This window comes from Pelecanus crispus, chromosome 8 (assembly GCF_030463565.1).
Source record: "Pelecanus crispus isolate bPelCri1 chromosome 8, bPelCri1.pri, whole genome shotgun sequence".
Classification (NCBI taxonomy): domain Eukaryota; kingdom Metazoa; phylum Chordata; class Aves; order Pelecaniformes; family Pelecanidae; genus Pelecanus; species Pelecanus crispus.
Window position 1 is genome coordinate 19,360,057 of NC_134650.1, and position 14,590 is coordinate 19,374,646.

The 14,590-nt window shown below is 39.2% G+C and overlaps 1 protein-coding gene across 1 annotated transcript; it reads left to right on the top strand.

Annotated features, from left to right (window-relative positions):
• Positions 1-339: 339 nt before the first annotated feature.
• On the top strand, positions 340-9,673 carry LOC104038144 (kazal-type serine protease inhibitor domain-containing protein 1). The gene is made up of 4 exons (XM_009492431.2): positions 340-796; positions 6,385-6,545; positions 8,400-8,544; positions 9,543-9,673. Exons 1-4 carry the CDS (start codon positions 340-342, stop codon positions 9,671-9,673), a joined length of 894 nt encoding a protein of 297 aa, XP_009490706.1.
• The last annotated feature ends 4,917 nt before the right edge of the window (positions 9,674-14,590 follow it).

Genomic DNA, 14,590 nt, shown 5'->3' on the forward strand with positions numbered 1-14,590 from the left:
CAAATTTGGCTCAAGGAGACAGTGAGCAAACAGCTTTTCAGAGGGCTTCAACTCAGCTGTCAGAAGGGGCAGTTTGGTTTCTGTGCAAGCAATACTCGCATTCCAAACTGCATTAGAGAAAAGCCGGTTGGGTTTGTATGCATTTTTATTATCAGTTCCAGATTAGGAATCTGATGCTAATTTCTTCTTAAAGCCTGTGTTTGCAGTAGAATTTATATTCTAAAACAAAAAAAGGATTGTGATGTTTTTCTCTCACTAGCTCACCCTTTTCTTCTCCCCCCCCCCCCCGACCCGGCTTTACTTCAAGGACCTTTTCTGCTTGTTCGTTACATTCTCAAGATGAAGCACCCGATGGTTACAGCAGTGCTGGTAGTACTGGTGCAGGTTTCTCAGAGTTTTCCTGCCTTGTACCACCGAGGTTGGTGGAGGCTGTTAAAGGAAGGAGATAGTTGTGGAAAATGCGATTTGGCACTCTGCTCTGAGCCAAAAGGCTGTCCAGCCGGGACTGTATTGGACCGTTGCGGCTGCTGTCCTGAATGTGGAAATGTGGAAGGTCAGATCTGCGACTTGGACCAGGGTAATCATTTTTACGGGCAATGTGGGGACAACCTTGAGTGCAGGTTGGATGCTGATGAAGCAAGGTTTGGGGAAGTCCCTGAACCCCAGTGTGTGTGCAAGTCTCAAGAGAGCATCTGCGGACCTGAAGGGAAAACCTATGAGAACATCTGTCAATTCAACAAGGCTTATGCTACGAAAAGAAATATCAGCATGAAACATAAAGGACCATGTGAATCAGGTAATATGTACCGAGGAACTTTCAAACTGAAAGAAGATCTGATTCTTATTTTTAGATGTGTTACTAGATGCTCTAGTTTAACTTTATTGAACTAATACTACATTGTTGTTATAATTACTATTATTTTGTTATAATACTACTTTGTGTTATGTATGTGGTTTAGCAGCTGGTACTTAATCTTGTATGTTATAAGCCTCTATATTAGACTAGTGGATTTAAATCACATGGTGACTAAGAAGCCATAGGTCTACAGACTAGCCCTGCTCTGAATAAGCAGACTATGAGATATCTTCTACAAAAATTGTATGTGTAGTTGGAAGTAGGTAAACAGGATAGTCTGGGAGGACTGGACAAATTATTATATGAAGACTGACTTGATATTGAAGTGGTGATAGCAAGGCAGATCTCATTCATATATATATATACACACTCACACATATATGTATGTATGTGTGTATATATGGTAATCAGTGAAGTAGAGGCAATAGAAGAAGATAGAGCTTAATTAACAGGTCTGTTCTTTTTAGAAAAAAGTCCAAAATAATCAAATTTTGGAATAATCATAAAATCTAGGTAACCCATGAAATGGAAATGCAAAATTAAAACAAAATCAAACTGAAATAATTTCCCTAAAAACATTACAGTGCATGAACAGTTCTCTGCAATGATTGTTAATGGAAGGATTCTTAGCCGGGTTGTAAGGGGGGCTCCTGCCTCCTGCTCATATGCTGTTCTCATTCTCCACATTATTACAACTCCTGGGCACCTTTCACATGAATATAAAATGAAAATGAAAAAATGAACAGGCTTTTGTTTTCTGAATGAGAATTTTTTTTTTTTAAAGTTAATGAAATATTTTCTCAAATGAACTAAGCAGAAGAGGTCTCTGGGTCACAAATGGGTCACAGTTCTGGGAATCTGAAATTGCATCTCTGGCAAAGGTCCACATATGAGAGTAACTCGGGTACATTTCACCCACTCCTTGCTAGCAATCTGTTGCCTCTAATTTAGACTGTATGCTGTGCTTTTATATTGAATAAACACTGGATATTGAACACTTAAAAGGAAAAGTGATGAACAGCTAATACTAGACTTCTTTCCTCCTTCTCTAGTTGCAAGAGAAACATCCATTAAAGAAGCCTTTATTTGCCATTAGGGTATTAAGCTGGGAAATGAGGCTTGTCAGTAAAGAGACATTCAGAAAACTCAATACGTACCAGTCCACAGTATGATTGAAAGCCTATTAGCCCTTGTGTAGGTGTTCTTATTTGGGATTAAAATAGCACTAGTTCTTGCAGCATAACCCCTTCAGGAAGATTTCAGTTAGAAGTGCTACTCAAGTGCCAACTGATGTTAACTTTGCAGCAGAGGTAGCTGTTCAGGAATACAGGCTCAAAGCATTGGTCTGCTCTAATTAATTAAAGAGAACTGGCCATGTACAAAAAGCTTTAATCTGGAAGTACTATCACTTTTAATTGCTGGTGTTGTCATCTGCCAGGCCTTGCAGTCACCCCTGAGGTCCGTAATACCGCTCAATCAAGCAGGAGGAATGAGGTCAGCCGCTCTGCATGCAGACATCACCCCCAGGGCTTTCCTATTGCTTCCCTGGGTTCCCAGAAAGGCTGGACCCTCCCTCCAGGAATGTGGAGAAGTTTCCTAGGATCACTCAGCTTACTGAATTGCACAGAAGCCCAGAGAAAAGTTCACAGCCATGTCAGTGCTGTGCAGAGTTTAGTCAAGAAAAATGGGGGCCTGTCTCCTCGGTTCTTGCAGAGGAAAGTGCCCAGCTGGCGTACGAGCCCAGCTGCAGCAGAGCACTTGAGCCTGAGGTGGGTGCTGGGCTCGCTGGGGAGGGGGAGCACGCGTGCCCCTCTTGTCAACCTCTCTGAGCAGCAGCTGACCATGCTGGGTTTGTAGATTGTGTTTCAGACCCTGGAAGGAGCCTGGGCCTTTCAGCAAGCAGCAGCGCACAGAGGTGCTACCATGGGGGCACCGTGCCTCAGTCCCCCATAAGAGCCTACCAGTAAGCCCCCTCTTTGCCACTACAGCTACCTGAAGCAGCGCAGTGGGCATGTGAAAGTGCACCGTGATTTAGACTGTTTTTTCACGGTTGCAACTGATGACAAAAGGCAACAGGGAGTCTGGCTCTAACAGTAGCAACCTCGCTGCGGCACTCGCTTTCTGCTGACTCCAATTTGCGTGAGAAATAAACACTGAACACTGTGGGGCTCTGGTACCAAGCTATAAATACAACACTCACTCAACTCAAAGTACTTTGTTTTGTTATTTCTCCTTCAAAGCATCTGCTGTTTCCTATTGATGCCAAATGGATTAATTGTATACGGCAACCAATGAATAAATAAATAACAATAAACTCCTTTCATTAGAAGAGTATAGCCATTTATCTTTCATCTGTCACCAGAAAAAGGGGAAGAAAAAGGCCTAGCTCCCTAAAGAAACACTGAAAAAGTCCTTCTTTTCCCCAAAGCTAGTTTTGATCAGTTTATCTAATAATTTACCAAGGTTACTAAGTACATTGATTATATACAGATTCTCCACACTTAATCCATCCCCATTCACATTCAAACCTCTTGTGCTGATGATCTGAAGAAGTAACAGAACTATCTAGCAGTGATTCTTTTTATATTTAGCTGTGTCAATTTATTTTAAATGTAAATTTTGGAGTAAAAAAACAAATAAACAATCCATTAAATTTCCTGCCATTTCATCAAATCAGACATAGATTTAGCAAAAATTAATATGAGTTGGGGAAAAAAAAAAACATATTATCTAATTCATTAGTCTGGAGTGATACTGGGTTAATGTTGATTGTGAAAGGTGAAGCAGTATTTTGACTTTTCCTGGCTTCTGTTTTATATCTTCTGTAACACATGAGGATAATTAATGACTGGGACTGTAAAAGGAAAGGTGCAACTACTTCACATTCACGTCCAGACACTTGAGCCATCAGAATGGTTTCTACAGCAATCAAGAAAAATTTATCTACTCCACGAATCAAAATGACAGGTTATCATAACAGTAAAGATCTGTTTCTAAAGACACGGTTATGCAAAAAAAGTACACACAGATATGCATGAGACAATTTGGCTGAACACAAAATCTGAGACTCAAAAAAGAAGCTAGTAGATTTCTGTTAAAATGCTACATCATTACTTCAATTTTTTCTGTAAAATACAGCAAAATGGTGTTGTAAGACACGTGTTATTTTATTTCTGGAGGCACTTCAAGTTTGAGTAGGTAATGCAAGTATTTATTGTGTGTTCAGAATCAGAAAAGTCAGTTTGGTTAGATGAGAATTGTGGTTCTTCCTATTTGCTATAGTGAGTTTGATCTCACATGACGCCAGTCCAGGTCAGCCTTGGTCCAGCAAAGTCTTAACTACCTCTATAAAAGTATAAAAGTACAGAGTGGGACTCAGACCATATCTAGACATTTCCATCTGAGCTATCATCTGGATTCTCCTTACAGTTAATGGAGGAAGGGGTATTTCCAGTGTGGAATTCGTCTTGATATGTGGTAGACAGTGCTAGACAAATTTCTTGTACGTGAACAGCTCTAATGTAGATTTGTAATTCAGACCCTCATGTCATTGAGGCTAAGGATGTTGTTTACACAGCGTGGTGAAGCCAAGCTCTCAGCCTTGCATGGCTGAGCCCTGGCTGTGGGCAGTCACATAAGCAGGACACAGTTCTTGGCAATACTTCAGTGTTGTCCATGTATCCGTAGGACACTTGTGTTAGCACCAGAACAAAAGTACTCACCAGTCAACATCTGCCTACTTAAAAAGTCTGTCATGCTGTCTCTGTACAGAAATAATTTAAAGAACTCCTGTGTGTCAATGTAGACGCTTGGTTTCTTTTTTACACTTTAAGCTTAACTACAGTGGATGTATCATTAAAATGAGCGTGGTTGCACTGAGTTTTAGTATTTTGAAGTATGTTTTAATATCAGACCCTATGTGATAAATTCATAGGCAAAAGAATTCTCATCCAAGATATTCAGTTAATGCTGATTTGAATACAAGATTTTTCAAGTAACATACAGATTCTGAACGTACAGTTCTCATGAAAGAACAAGCATTTAAGGATTTAAGTATCCTAGTTTGAAAATCTTACTTTTGAAGAGTACCAGGATTATTGAGGCATTCTTAAATGGGGAGATTGATACTTTGTTGTATAATTTGTTTGCAATTAATTTTAATCAGTACGCATTTGATATGTTCTGCACAGATATCAATCCTGAAAAACTGACAAATGTATTAGAAACTTTGCTTGAAAATCTAGAACAGGCTGTTACAATTTCAAATGCTGAAGCATAAATGCTGTACCTACATATTGATTCAAATATTGCAAGTAAACCCATAATAATTATTTACCCTACATTTCTACTTCCAAGCAGCTGGGATCTGTACAAAAATAAAAGCAATAATTAAATACAAGTCTAATGGCCCAGAAAATGCATTCATTTTTAAACACTGGTATGGAAACAGAAAGACTTTAGAAGGAAACACATTTCTTGCTGAGGACAAATAGATCAGGAAATCTCCAGACATCTCCAAAATAGGAAAGTTGTGGTAATAGTAAATATGTCATTTTGCTCTCTGCTGCTAAATATCATAATCTCCTGGTAACATTTAGTATGATCTTACATGCTTACAGAGGGATATGTATTTACATCATGTGTGAATGAATCAGGTGATAGTTTATTTTTTCAATATCTTCAAATCCCTGGACTGGCTCCCTCTTGTGGTTAACGTCAGCTTTTTCTTTGGGGAAAAAAGTGGCAGAGGAAATTCAGAGGCAATAAATAAACAGTGGAGGGCGATGAGAACAATAGGAAACACATGAGTTGAAATCTAATAATTATAATAACATAAAACCTTATAAAAATAACTGGATTTCAATCACGTTTACTACGTGTCTCATAACAAGAACATCAGATGAAATTGATAGCAACTGAGGATAAATATGAAATGTATTAATGCTGTTATTCTGTAACTTGTTGCAATGAGTTCCATGGGTAACAGAGAGGGACGAGATTTTAGCAAGTTCAAGGCAATGACGTACTCAGAAAACAAATTTTGACAAGCTAGCAATCTCACTATTTTAGCTTTTAATCTAAGCAAAATGTAACAGAAATTAAGAACTATCACGTACAATCAAGTTACTCTGTGATTGTCTGCTACAGAATTTCATGTAATTTCCTCTGAAGGACTAGTCAAGTACTGGCTGCTAGACTGGTGGGCCTTGAGTCTAGTCCACAACTACCAGCTCATGGGACACAAATTAAACTTTTAATTTCAGCTTAAGTTTCACAATCATGTGCAAGGGGAAGGACAGACAGGTCCTTTGAAATAAGTGTTTTTAAAAAGCCTGTTCACCCTTTAATGAGACACAAGGTGTTCTGAGCTTTAAAAGCTGCTTGGAATCATATGCCTCTTCACAGTGTGTGAGATGGCAAAAGGCAAACTGGTTTTATCATGTAAAATAGGAATTAATGCTATATGCTTTTGTGTTTGTGTTGTCTTTTGCTGTCTTCTAAAGCACTGTTATGTTGGTTCTTTGCAGCTCCTGTTATTTCTATGCCACCTCAGGATGTCCAGAATTTCACAGGCAATGATGTCATTTTTGGCTGTGAGGTGTCAGCCTATCCTATGCCACACCTTGAATGGAAAAAAAAGGGGAATAAAATGTTTCTGCCAGGAGATGACACCCACATCTCAGTACAGGTACGTACTGTTTGTGTTTTCCATGTCATACAGTTTGGAATAAGGAGTAAGGGGATTAATCAGAAAATTCCTCCTACAGGATGCAATACTGTTGCAATAAATAGGTTCCCAACAGGGGCCCTGTACCTGTGTAAAGAATGCTGATTTCAGTCAGTGCAAGGATCATTATTTTGGCAGTCCAAGCAGAAGAAATAACAGGGAGGGTACCATCCGGTCTGCTTCAGGGAAAGAAAAGATGGAAGATTCTCCTCGTGTAGGTATGATAGGCCAAGAGGAAATGGCCTCAATTTGCACCAGGGGAGGTTTAGATTGGATATTAGGAAAAATTTCTTCACCAAAAGGGTTGTCAAGCATTGGAACAGGCTGCCTAGGGATGTGGTTGAGTCACCATCCCTGGAGGTATTTAAAAGACGTGTAGATGTGATGCTTAGGGACATGGTTTAGTAGTGGACTTGGCAGTGCTAAGTTAACAGTTGGACTTGATGATCTTAAAGGTCTTTTCCAACCTAAATGATTCTGGAAAAACTGAATGAACATATAAATGGAACCATTTAGGCTACTACCTAAAAGAAAGTGCAGTCTGGGAAGGATGACTGTTGGCAACTATTTTTCTACTCTTGATGCAGAAGCACAATTCTGGCAGGTATCTAAATTTCTCCTTTGCAATATGCTGTTTCTGGATACCTGCCGTTTGGGTTCAGTCCCTGAGGCATTCAAAAGAAAAGCAAAGAAACTTGCTCATTTTATGGAGGACACTTGTGTTTCAACCTGAACCTGAAAGTCTGAGCTAAAATTAAATACATCAAAATGCTAATTCTTTTAAATGAAAATAACATTCTGGGGAGACGAGCTAACAAAGTCAGATGTACAGGCAGACCGCAGTAGGGCCAAAGCCTGCATCCATGTGCCTTCTCCAATGGACAAAGAATATGAGCAGAGACTATGTAGAGAAATGCATGGAAAATCTCTGGATACACAACCCAAAAATGAGAAGATCCAATGGACATGGTGCATAACCTGAACAAAAAGGTAGATATAAAAAGCACAGAAAAAGCTAATTAAAGTACCAAAAGTACTTTAGTACTAAGAGTCTAAGTTATTTAGAAATGTTTCTAGAGACAGCATAAACACAAGTGGGATTAGCGGACTTAAAAGTTGCTCAGAAAAAATGGTGCGAGGAGCCACATCCAAATGCTGGTCATCTCAGAGGCTAAACTGAACCCTGTTAACCTAGCTCACTAACAAAGTCGGCATGAGAGCATCTCTGTTAACATTTGTTAATGGTTTCGTGTTACTTGTTTGGAAAAGAAAGCTCACCCCCTTATGACACTTTAGCCTGAGTAAGTTGAAACCGATTGTCACGGGAGTCTGAAAGCTCATGGTATCTCATGCCAATCCATTAAAACCTGGATGCTGAGTGCCAGCTTGGTCAGGCCCCACGGCCCTGAACAGCTCACCCAGATCCCCCTGCCACTGTCATCCTGAAGAAATTTATGAGCTTGAGAACAGGTGACAATGCTTTGAAAAGCAACAGCAAGAAGTGGTGCTGGGACAAGAGACAGGAGGAGCGCTGGGAAAGCAGAAGCATCAAAGGGCCAGGAATCAGAGCACTGTGAAGGGCAGCGAGGTTTAAAGAGCAGAGCAGAGCAGAGCAGGGAAAGCACGACTCGGAGGCACAGAGACAATAGGGTGTTAAAACATAAGGCAGCAGAATCAAAGAGAATCAAAGCATGATGGCAATAAACAAAAAGCAAAGATTGGAAGAATGATGTTTAATCCAGCCACAACTCTTTTGAGAAATATCATGGTGTCTCCTAGCTACTTAATTTAAACTATTTATTTCTCTTCTTAAAGGCAAGAGGTGGGCCTCAGAAGTATGGTGTGACAGGCTGGCTGCAGATTCAAGGCCTCAAAAAATCAGATGAAGGCGTTTACATCTGCCACACCAAAAATAAGTATGGTGCAACATACGCCTCCGCAAGATTGAAAGTCATTGATGGTATTTTTTTTTTTTTTAATTTGGATGTGAAGAATATAAAAATGCATACAAGCAGGCTACAAAGGGCGGGCTTGTCACAATGCAAACGAAGGATATGAGAAATTACCTACAGATGCCCATATTTTAACTTTTCTGTGTGCTTTTCTTTTATTTTATCCCCAAAGGGAGATTCAGTCCTAGGTATTTAAAGTCCGAAGTGCTTATGAATTCTGGGGAAAAAAAATCCTTACATGTTAATATTGTAGTATTTTGCTGCAAATTATACCAGCTTCCAGAAAACAGAAAGCTGTGGATTATAGCCACACAGCCGAGACACACGTTATTCCACTATCCTTATCCTACAGAAGTCTTTTGATGTTTGGAGGAGCTCTGCACCCAGAACAACAGCTGCTGTAGCTGAGGGAGTCTTTGAACCATGGCAGTTCTGCTTAGCTGTTTATTTTTCAAAAAATTAGGAAGGAAACAGTTGTTGCTCCTTAATGAGAGTGTTTGGAAAGATCTAAGAAATAGCTTTACTATTGTTTTGCATTGGGCCCAGTCCTGCAGAATAACATCCTTCTTCCTCTGGGGAGAACTGGGTTTCCTGGCAAATGCACGATAAAGATGCATCGTCTTATAGTTGCCTCCTGGTCCAGGGGAGTTTATCACTGGTCTAGTTTGTCACTGACCTTGTTTCAGCAAGTGGTTTTCCAAGCTTTATTGGCTTGGGTCATATTTTCAGGTGCATAGGATCTGAAGAGGACTGAACTCATAGTTTGCTAGTATTGGGAATTAAATATATTTTCAACATCTTAAAATGTGAATGATACAGAAATCTGCTCATATATCATGACCTTTGATGGTATGAGGTCAAGTCATTGGATAAAAACCCTCTCCTTTTAATAAATGACTTAACAAGGATTCAGAAACACTGAGCTTGCCATACAGATCCAAACCCATACTTTCCTCTTTGTTCCTATCTACAACTAATTTAATCTGGATTCAATTATGTCTTGCAGGCTCATCTCCTGCATTTGCATTTACTGCTGGCAGTAGAAGTGCAAGCTACAGCATTGAATATGGGGACTATTATGACCATTCTGATGATGAAGATGAGGAAGAATATGAATCTGGGGACTACGAAAATTGAAACAACTCTGAATAATAATTGTTATACATTTGTTGTCCAACACCTTTCACACTGCTATATTTACTAGTAGTCTCTGTGCTGTAAATGGCTCCTCTGATAACATACGTATTCACTTGTGTATCCACCTTCCTGAAATTCAACTTTGGCTGAAGTGTATCATGCTACTGATCAGAAATAAGTACAGTTGTAAATCCATACACTCAGACTGTTAAATAAAATTCTTAAACATGTGTGTGTCTACTAAGTATACTGAAGGGATCAAATTTTATATTAATTTTTTAAATGTAAATTATAATTTCTTTCAAACATTCCAATTTATCTAGCAAAAATGCCCATAGTTAAAATTTTTACCTTGTATCAATTTCCTTTTTTCTACAATGTACTAAGAAATTTCAAGAGATTGTTCACATGGCAACAGCCTAAGTATGAAGGTTGCAAAACAGTCTTTCATCTCCTTAGTTCATGTTTTCTCATAAGTTTCAGCAAGAAATCTTTCTTCTCACTTGAAATTTTCAATTAGTCTCATCAAGAGTGAATTAACTGTCTTTAGGGGGGTTATTTTGTTTACTTTTAATAGATACATGAAGCAATCACAGTCTAAAGCAAGTGCTGTTTTACTAGCAATACTCAAAATACCCAGGAAAGATTTCTTGTGCGTTCAAACAGACGAGCACACCTTTTGACTTCTTTTTCTAACAGTTCTTGTGCTACTCCTAACAGTGACAGCTTCTTCCCACCAGCCTAGGCAATGGTTCAAGATTTGGGATCATTATTCTGACTCTGAACAGCATCGTGTTTGGTGAGAATTACTGCAGTTTAAAGAAGGCAGCTGTTCTGTAGCACAGTGCATGCCCTTCAAACACATAGAGATCTGCACAACAGAGCCAGTATTTGTCCTTTGTCTTGGACTGTCCAAGACTTGCTCCTATATCTGACCCATCTATACTATGTCCAACTGAAGTGCATTCAGCATTGCCACACTTCTGGAAATGGTAGACAGAAAAGCAGGCATCGTTTTCTTTCTGCAAACCACCAGAACACACGCACATTTTCCAAACTGTCTCAACCACCTCTTCATCAGCATGAACCAGACAGCAAATGAAATGCAATTCAAAACCACAAGATTTCCAAGCGTAAATTGATCACACTGAAAAATTTCTCCAATTGCTTTTGTTAACTAATTACATGAAGGAAGGCTGGCTCTGAATTAATTGTTGATGGAAGATACTAAACTATGAAAACCATTTTTGGGAGGCAGTTACACCTATTGGTTCCCATTGGCTGAGGACAGTTGAATAGCAGTAAATTACTGAATGACATTAATGACTAAGGAAGCAAAAGATCAAGCATCTGCATGTATAGCCTCAGTATTCGCAGTTGTCTCTATCCAATGCACAAAAACATGTAGTGATTACTGCACACAGAGGTAACTTGAAGTTAAATTAATGGTCTTAAGGAAGCTTTAAGGGCAATCTTACTGTATGCATACACATACTGTGTAGATTTTTTTAATGTATATACAGTACCTCACAAAATCCTTCTTTAATGTGCTGTTTTGTGCTTTTTTGCCATTAGGCAGATTTTTCCTTTCAATTTGAATGACATTAAGAGATTGGCTATAGACTGTTTGCCCCAAGGTATTATTGATCTTTGTCCAGGTAGCAAACAAGCGAAGAATAATTTATTTTGTTTCAGACTTCCTGGAGTATTATCAACTTGTGAGTAGAAAGCATGCCATTGTGTCATTGAAAAGATTAATTAGTTTTAATTAGGAGTATGAAATGGCTTCATATTTAACTACTGATTTTGTTATGGGCTCTTTCTAGTCTTCTTAGTGATATGTCTAATAAATTTTTTTGCTTATCCACTATATATTAACTTGAACATAAAATTGGCTGGTAGAAATCACTGATTTTTTTTTTTTTTTGAAGTGGGTATTTTTGTTGGAACTATTTAATCTGCAGACATATATTCAAGATCAGTTGTGATCTGCATTGCAAATGAATGAATTAGATTACTAAACCAATCACTAAATTGTGGCAATATATACTGGCACAGACTAGTATGTGGCACAGAAAATAATCTTGAAATCATTAGCCATAGCCATAAATTAGAATTCTTCAGGGCCTTTTGCTGTTGTTAATATAAAATGAAAACCAGAAAGAAAAGAATGTTTGAATGAGAAAATGTGTAGCAGAACCATATCAAATACCACTCTGCGAGTGTTTGGCCTGATGGACTATGTTTATTTAAAAAAACTAACCTTCCCAGAACAAAGGGTTCTAAATTAAATACATTGCATTTGTCTCCGTATTTTTTAATACATTTAATAATTTGTTGTAAATTATCAGCCACTCCTTTCAGTAAGAAAGCTGCATTTTCCAAAAAATCCCAATGTAATGCAAAAAAGAAGGAACACTGAACATTTGCTAGTTCTTTTTTTGGGGGGACAGAAATGGCTGGTTTTGTTTAGATGCTTTAATTAAGTCACTTCAAATAAAAAAAAGCATGGAGAAGACTCAGCCCTCTCTAAGCAGCATGGCAAATGAATGGATCTAATTGTGAATGCATTGCCTGTAGCAACAGATCTATTCACATAATCCAAAGTAACAGCAAATTCGGGAAGTTGGTTTTATTCCACCTAGCACAAAATGAGACAGACTTGAGCTGGAAACTGTACATTAATACTGCAGGGAGGTCTCAGTACTGTATCTTGTGAGGCAGACCTACTGCAGGGAGGTCTCAGTACTGTATCTTGTGAGGCAGACCTAAAACCCTTCTTTAATTCAGCTTCCACTGAACACAGCAAGAATTTTGTTGTCATCTTCCACGGAAGCAAGTCCATGGCCAAACCTTCTCCTGTTGATGCCTGTCACACAAGCATCTTCACTGTGTCACTTCCCCCTCCCATGTAAAGATAAAAGAATTGTATAGAAGTTCCTAAATAAATTACACTTCTTAATGCAGCTTTGTCCTTTGGGCTAGGACTCTGACATAGTCTGGGGTAGTTTCACAATCTAACATTCTTACTCATTGTGTTAAATCTCAGGAGTTTTGTCAGGTATTAGTCTAGGAATCCATTAATTCTTTAGCTAGACCAATTTTTTCCTCCTTATATAATCAGGCTATAGTTGACAAAAACCAGATATAGAAATGCAATTGCCTGTGCCTCAGAGACTAAAATGATACAACTGATGATTAAATAAGGTACAAATAGTCACATGGCTGCACTGTGCAGCTGAGCACCAGCTGAGCAAGTGCTCCCTGCCTACCTTGTAGCACAAGCTTTGTGCTCTCAACTTCTGTCCATGCTCATCCATCGACACAGAAAGGAGACCCAGGCTGGAGGTGAATGGGTGAAACACATTCACTCCAGACAAGCTCGAAACTGGCTTACTGCTGCAGAAGCCACAAGCTCTCGCTTACGCTTAGGTACATACGCTGTCCATAGATTATGCTCAGCTCTTGAACTATTTAACTTATTAACCTCATTTCTGCATGTCTTTGCATAGCTTAGTGGCACAGCCTTGGCAACAGCCTGTCACCTGGAGCAAGGTTCGTAGTCATGGCTAGAGCTGACACTCTGCTCACAGTGTCAAGGTCTTTGAAGGACATGCAAAGATATGCTTTGAAGGACATGCTCTTACCTTTTTGACCCTTATTGGCAGGCTGCTTCTGGCTCTTCGGACAGTTTTGTAATTGTATTGCATCAGAAAGTCTCCCAGATTTTCCACATTCTAATTTATGGCTGACTTTTCTCACCCCTGAGTCACCATTTCACTCCCTGTTCCTCAGTCCTGGGAACTCCTCTGTTTTGATCTGTCCCTCTGCTCTCTTTTTAAATCTTTTCTGTTCCCTTTCTTCTGTGTGTATCACCAGCCCTTTTATTCTGCCCCTGTATGTTTTGTGACTTTTCCTTTCTTTTAGACTATGGCTATAGATAAATGATTCTCTTTCTTCACAGGGTAAAGGATGAAAAATTGGGTTAAGGCATACGCCTGGACTGAGGCAGTCATCGGGGTACTGGGTAATCTGAGCCAGCTTTTCAAGAACAATCCATTCGACTTTTGGAAGTGCTAGCCACCAGAGTCAGTTGTGAGGGCAAGAGAACAAGAAACTCCATTTAAAACCATTTTCCATTTTGATTTTGCTTCATTCTCCACTAATTAATGAAGGTATTTTGTACAAAAGCATATGGTTCAGTGATGGTATCATAATTCAACTGAGATAGTTCTTGTACAAAGAAATTACATTTCCTGCCCCAATCAGATTGTCGTAACTGTTTCTCGACCGTGCTGCTAAAAGGTGAATCCAGCTAGGAATATGCCCAATTCATTTTTTCATTCCACGTCTAAAGAACCTTCCATTTCCAGAGGAATTCTACCAGTTTGGGCCTCTTCTTTGGGGCTACGAGGCTTCACATGGGAATTTTTGCAATGTGGGTGATGGAGCAGTGGGGAAACAATAATTTTATACAAACTGCTCAGGCCCTGCATCATCTGTTAACCAGAATAAAAATGGCATGGACTTTTGATTACCATGGTGTTCGGAGCAGGGGAGGTCAAGGCAAAAATTCTTCCTACTGTGTTAAAACATCAAACAGCAGTGTGCCCAACGAAAATGTCAAGCTTTTTGGGTGCAATATTCATAAATGCTGTCAGCTGGCTATAGCAGCAGTCCTCGCTGCCTCGCCTCATCACACTTTATTTATTGTTACTTAATCTTCCTTCCTCCCCATGCCACTCACTCCAGAAGTGTCTTGTGAAGCCTAAACTAAAATGTGTTGCTGAGTTTTACCCTAGGCTCTGTTTGGCTCCATGCTGTACGGTACCACTGCTAACATTTAGCAGGACAAGGAATAGAGATAATTCTCTTGCTTTGGCCTTTCTTAGGTTTCTTCATTAGTGACAAAAGCTT

Bases quoted from the DNA above. Each gene is read 5' to 3' on its own strand.
- LOC104038144 (XM_009492431.2), top strand. From the start codon at position 340: ATGAAGCACCCGATGGTTACAGCAGTGCTGGTAGTACTGGTGCAGGTT. The intron at 6,546-8,399 runs GTACGTACTGTT...CTCTTCTTAAAG, and splicing joins ACACCCACATCTCAGTACAG to GCAAGAGGTGGGCCTCAGAA. The intron at 8,545-9,542 runs GTATTTTTTTTT...TATGTCTTGCAG, and splicing joins AAGATTGAAAGTCATTGATG to GCTCATCTCCTGCATTTGCA.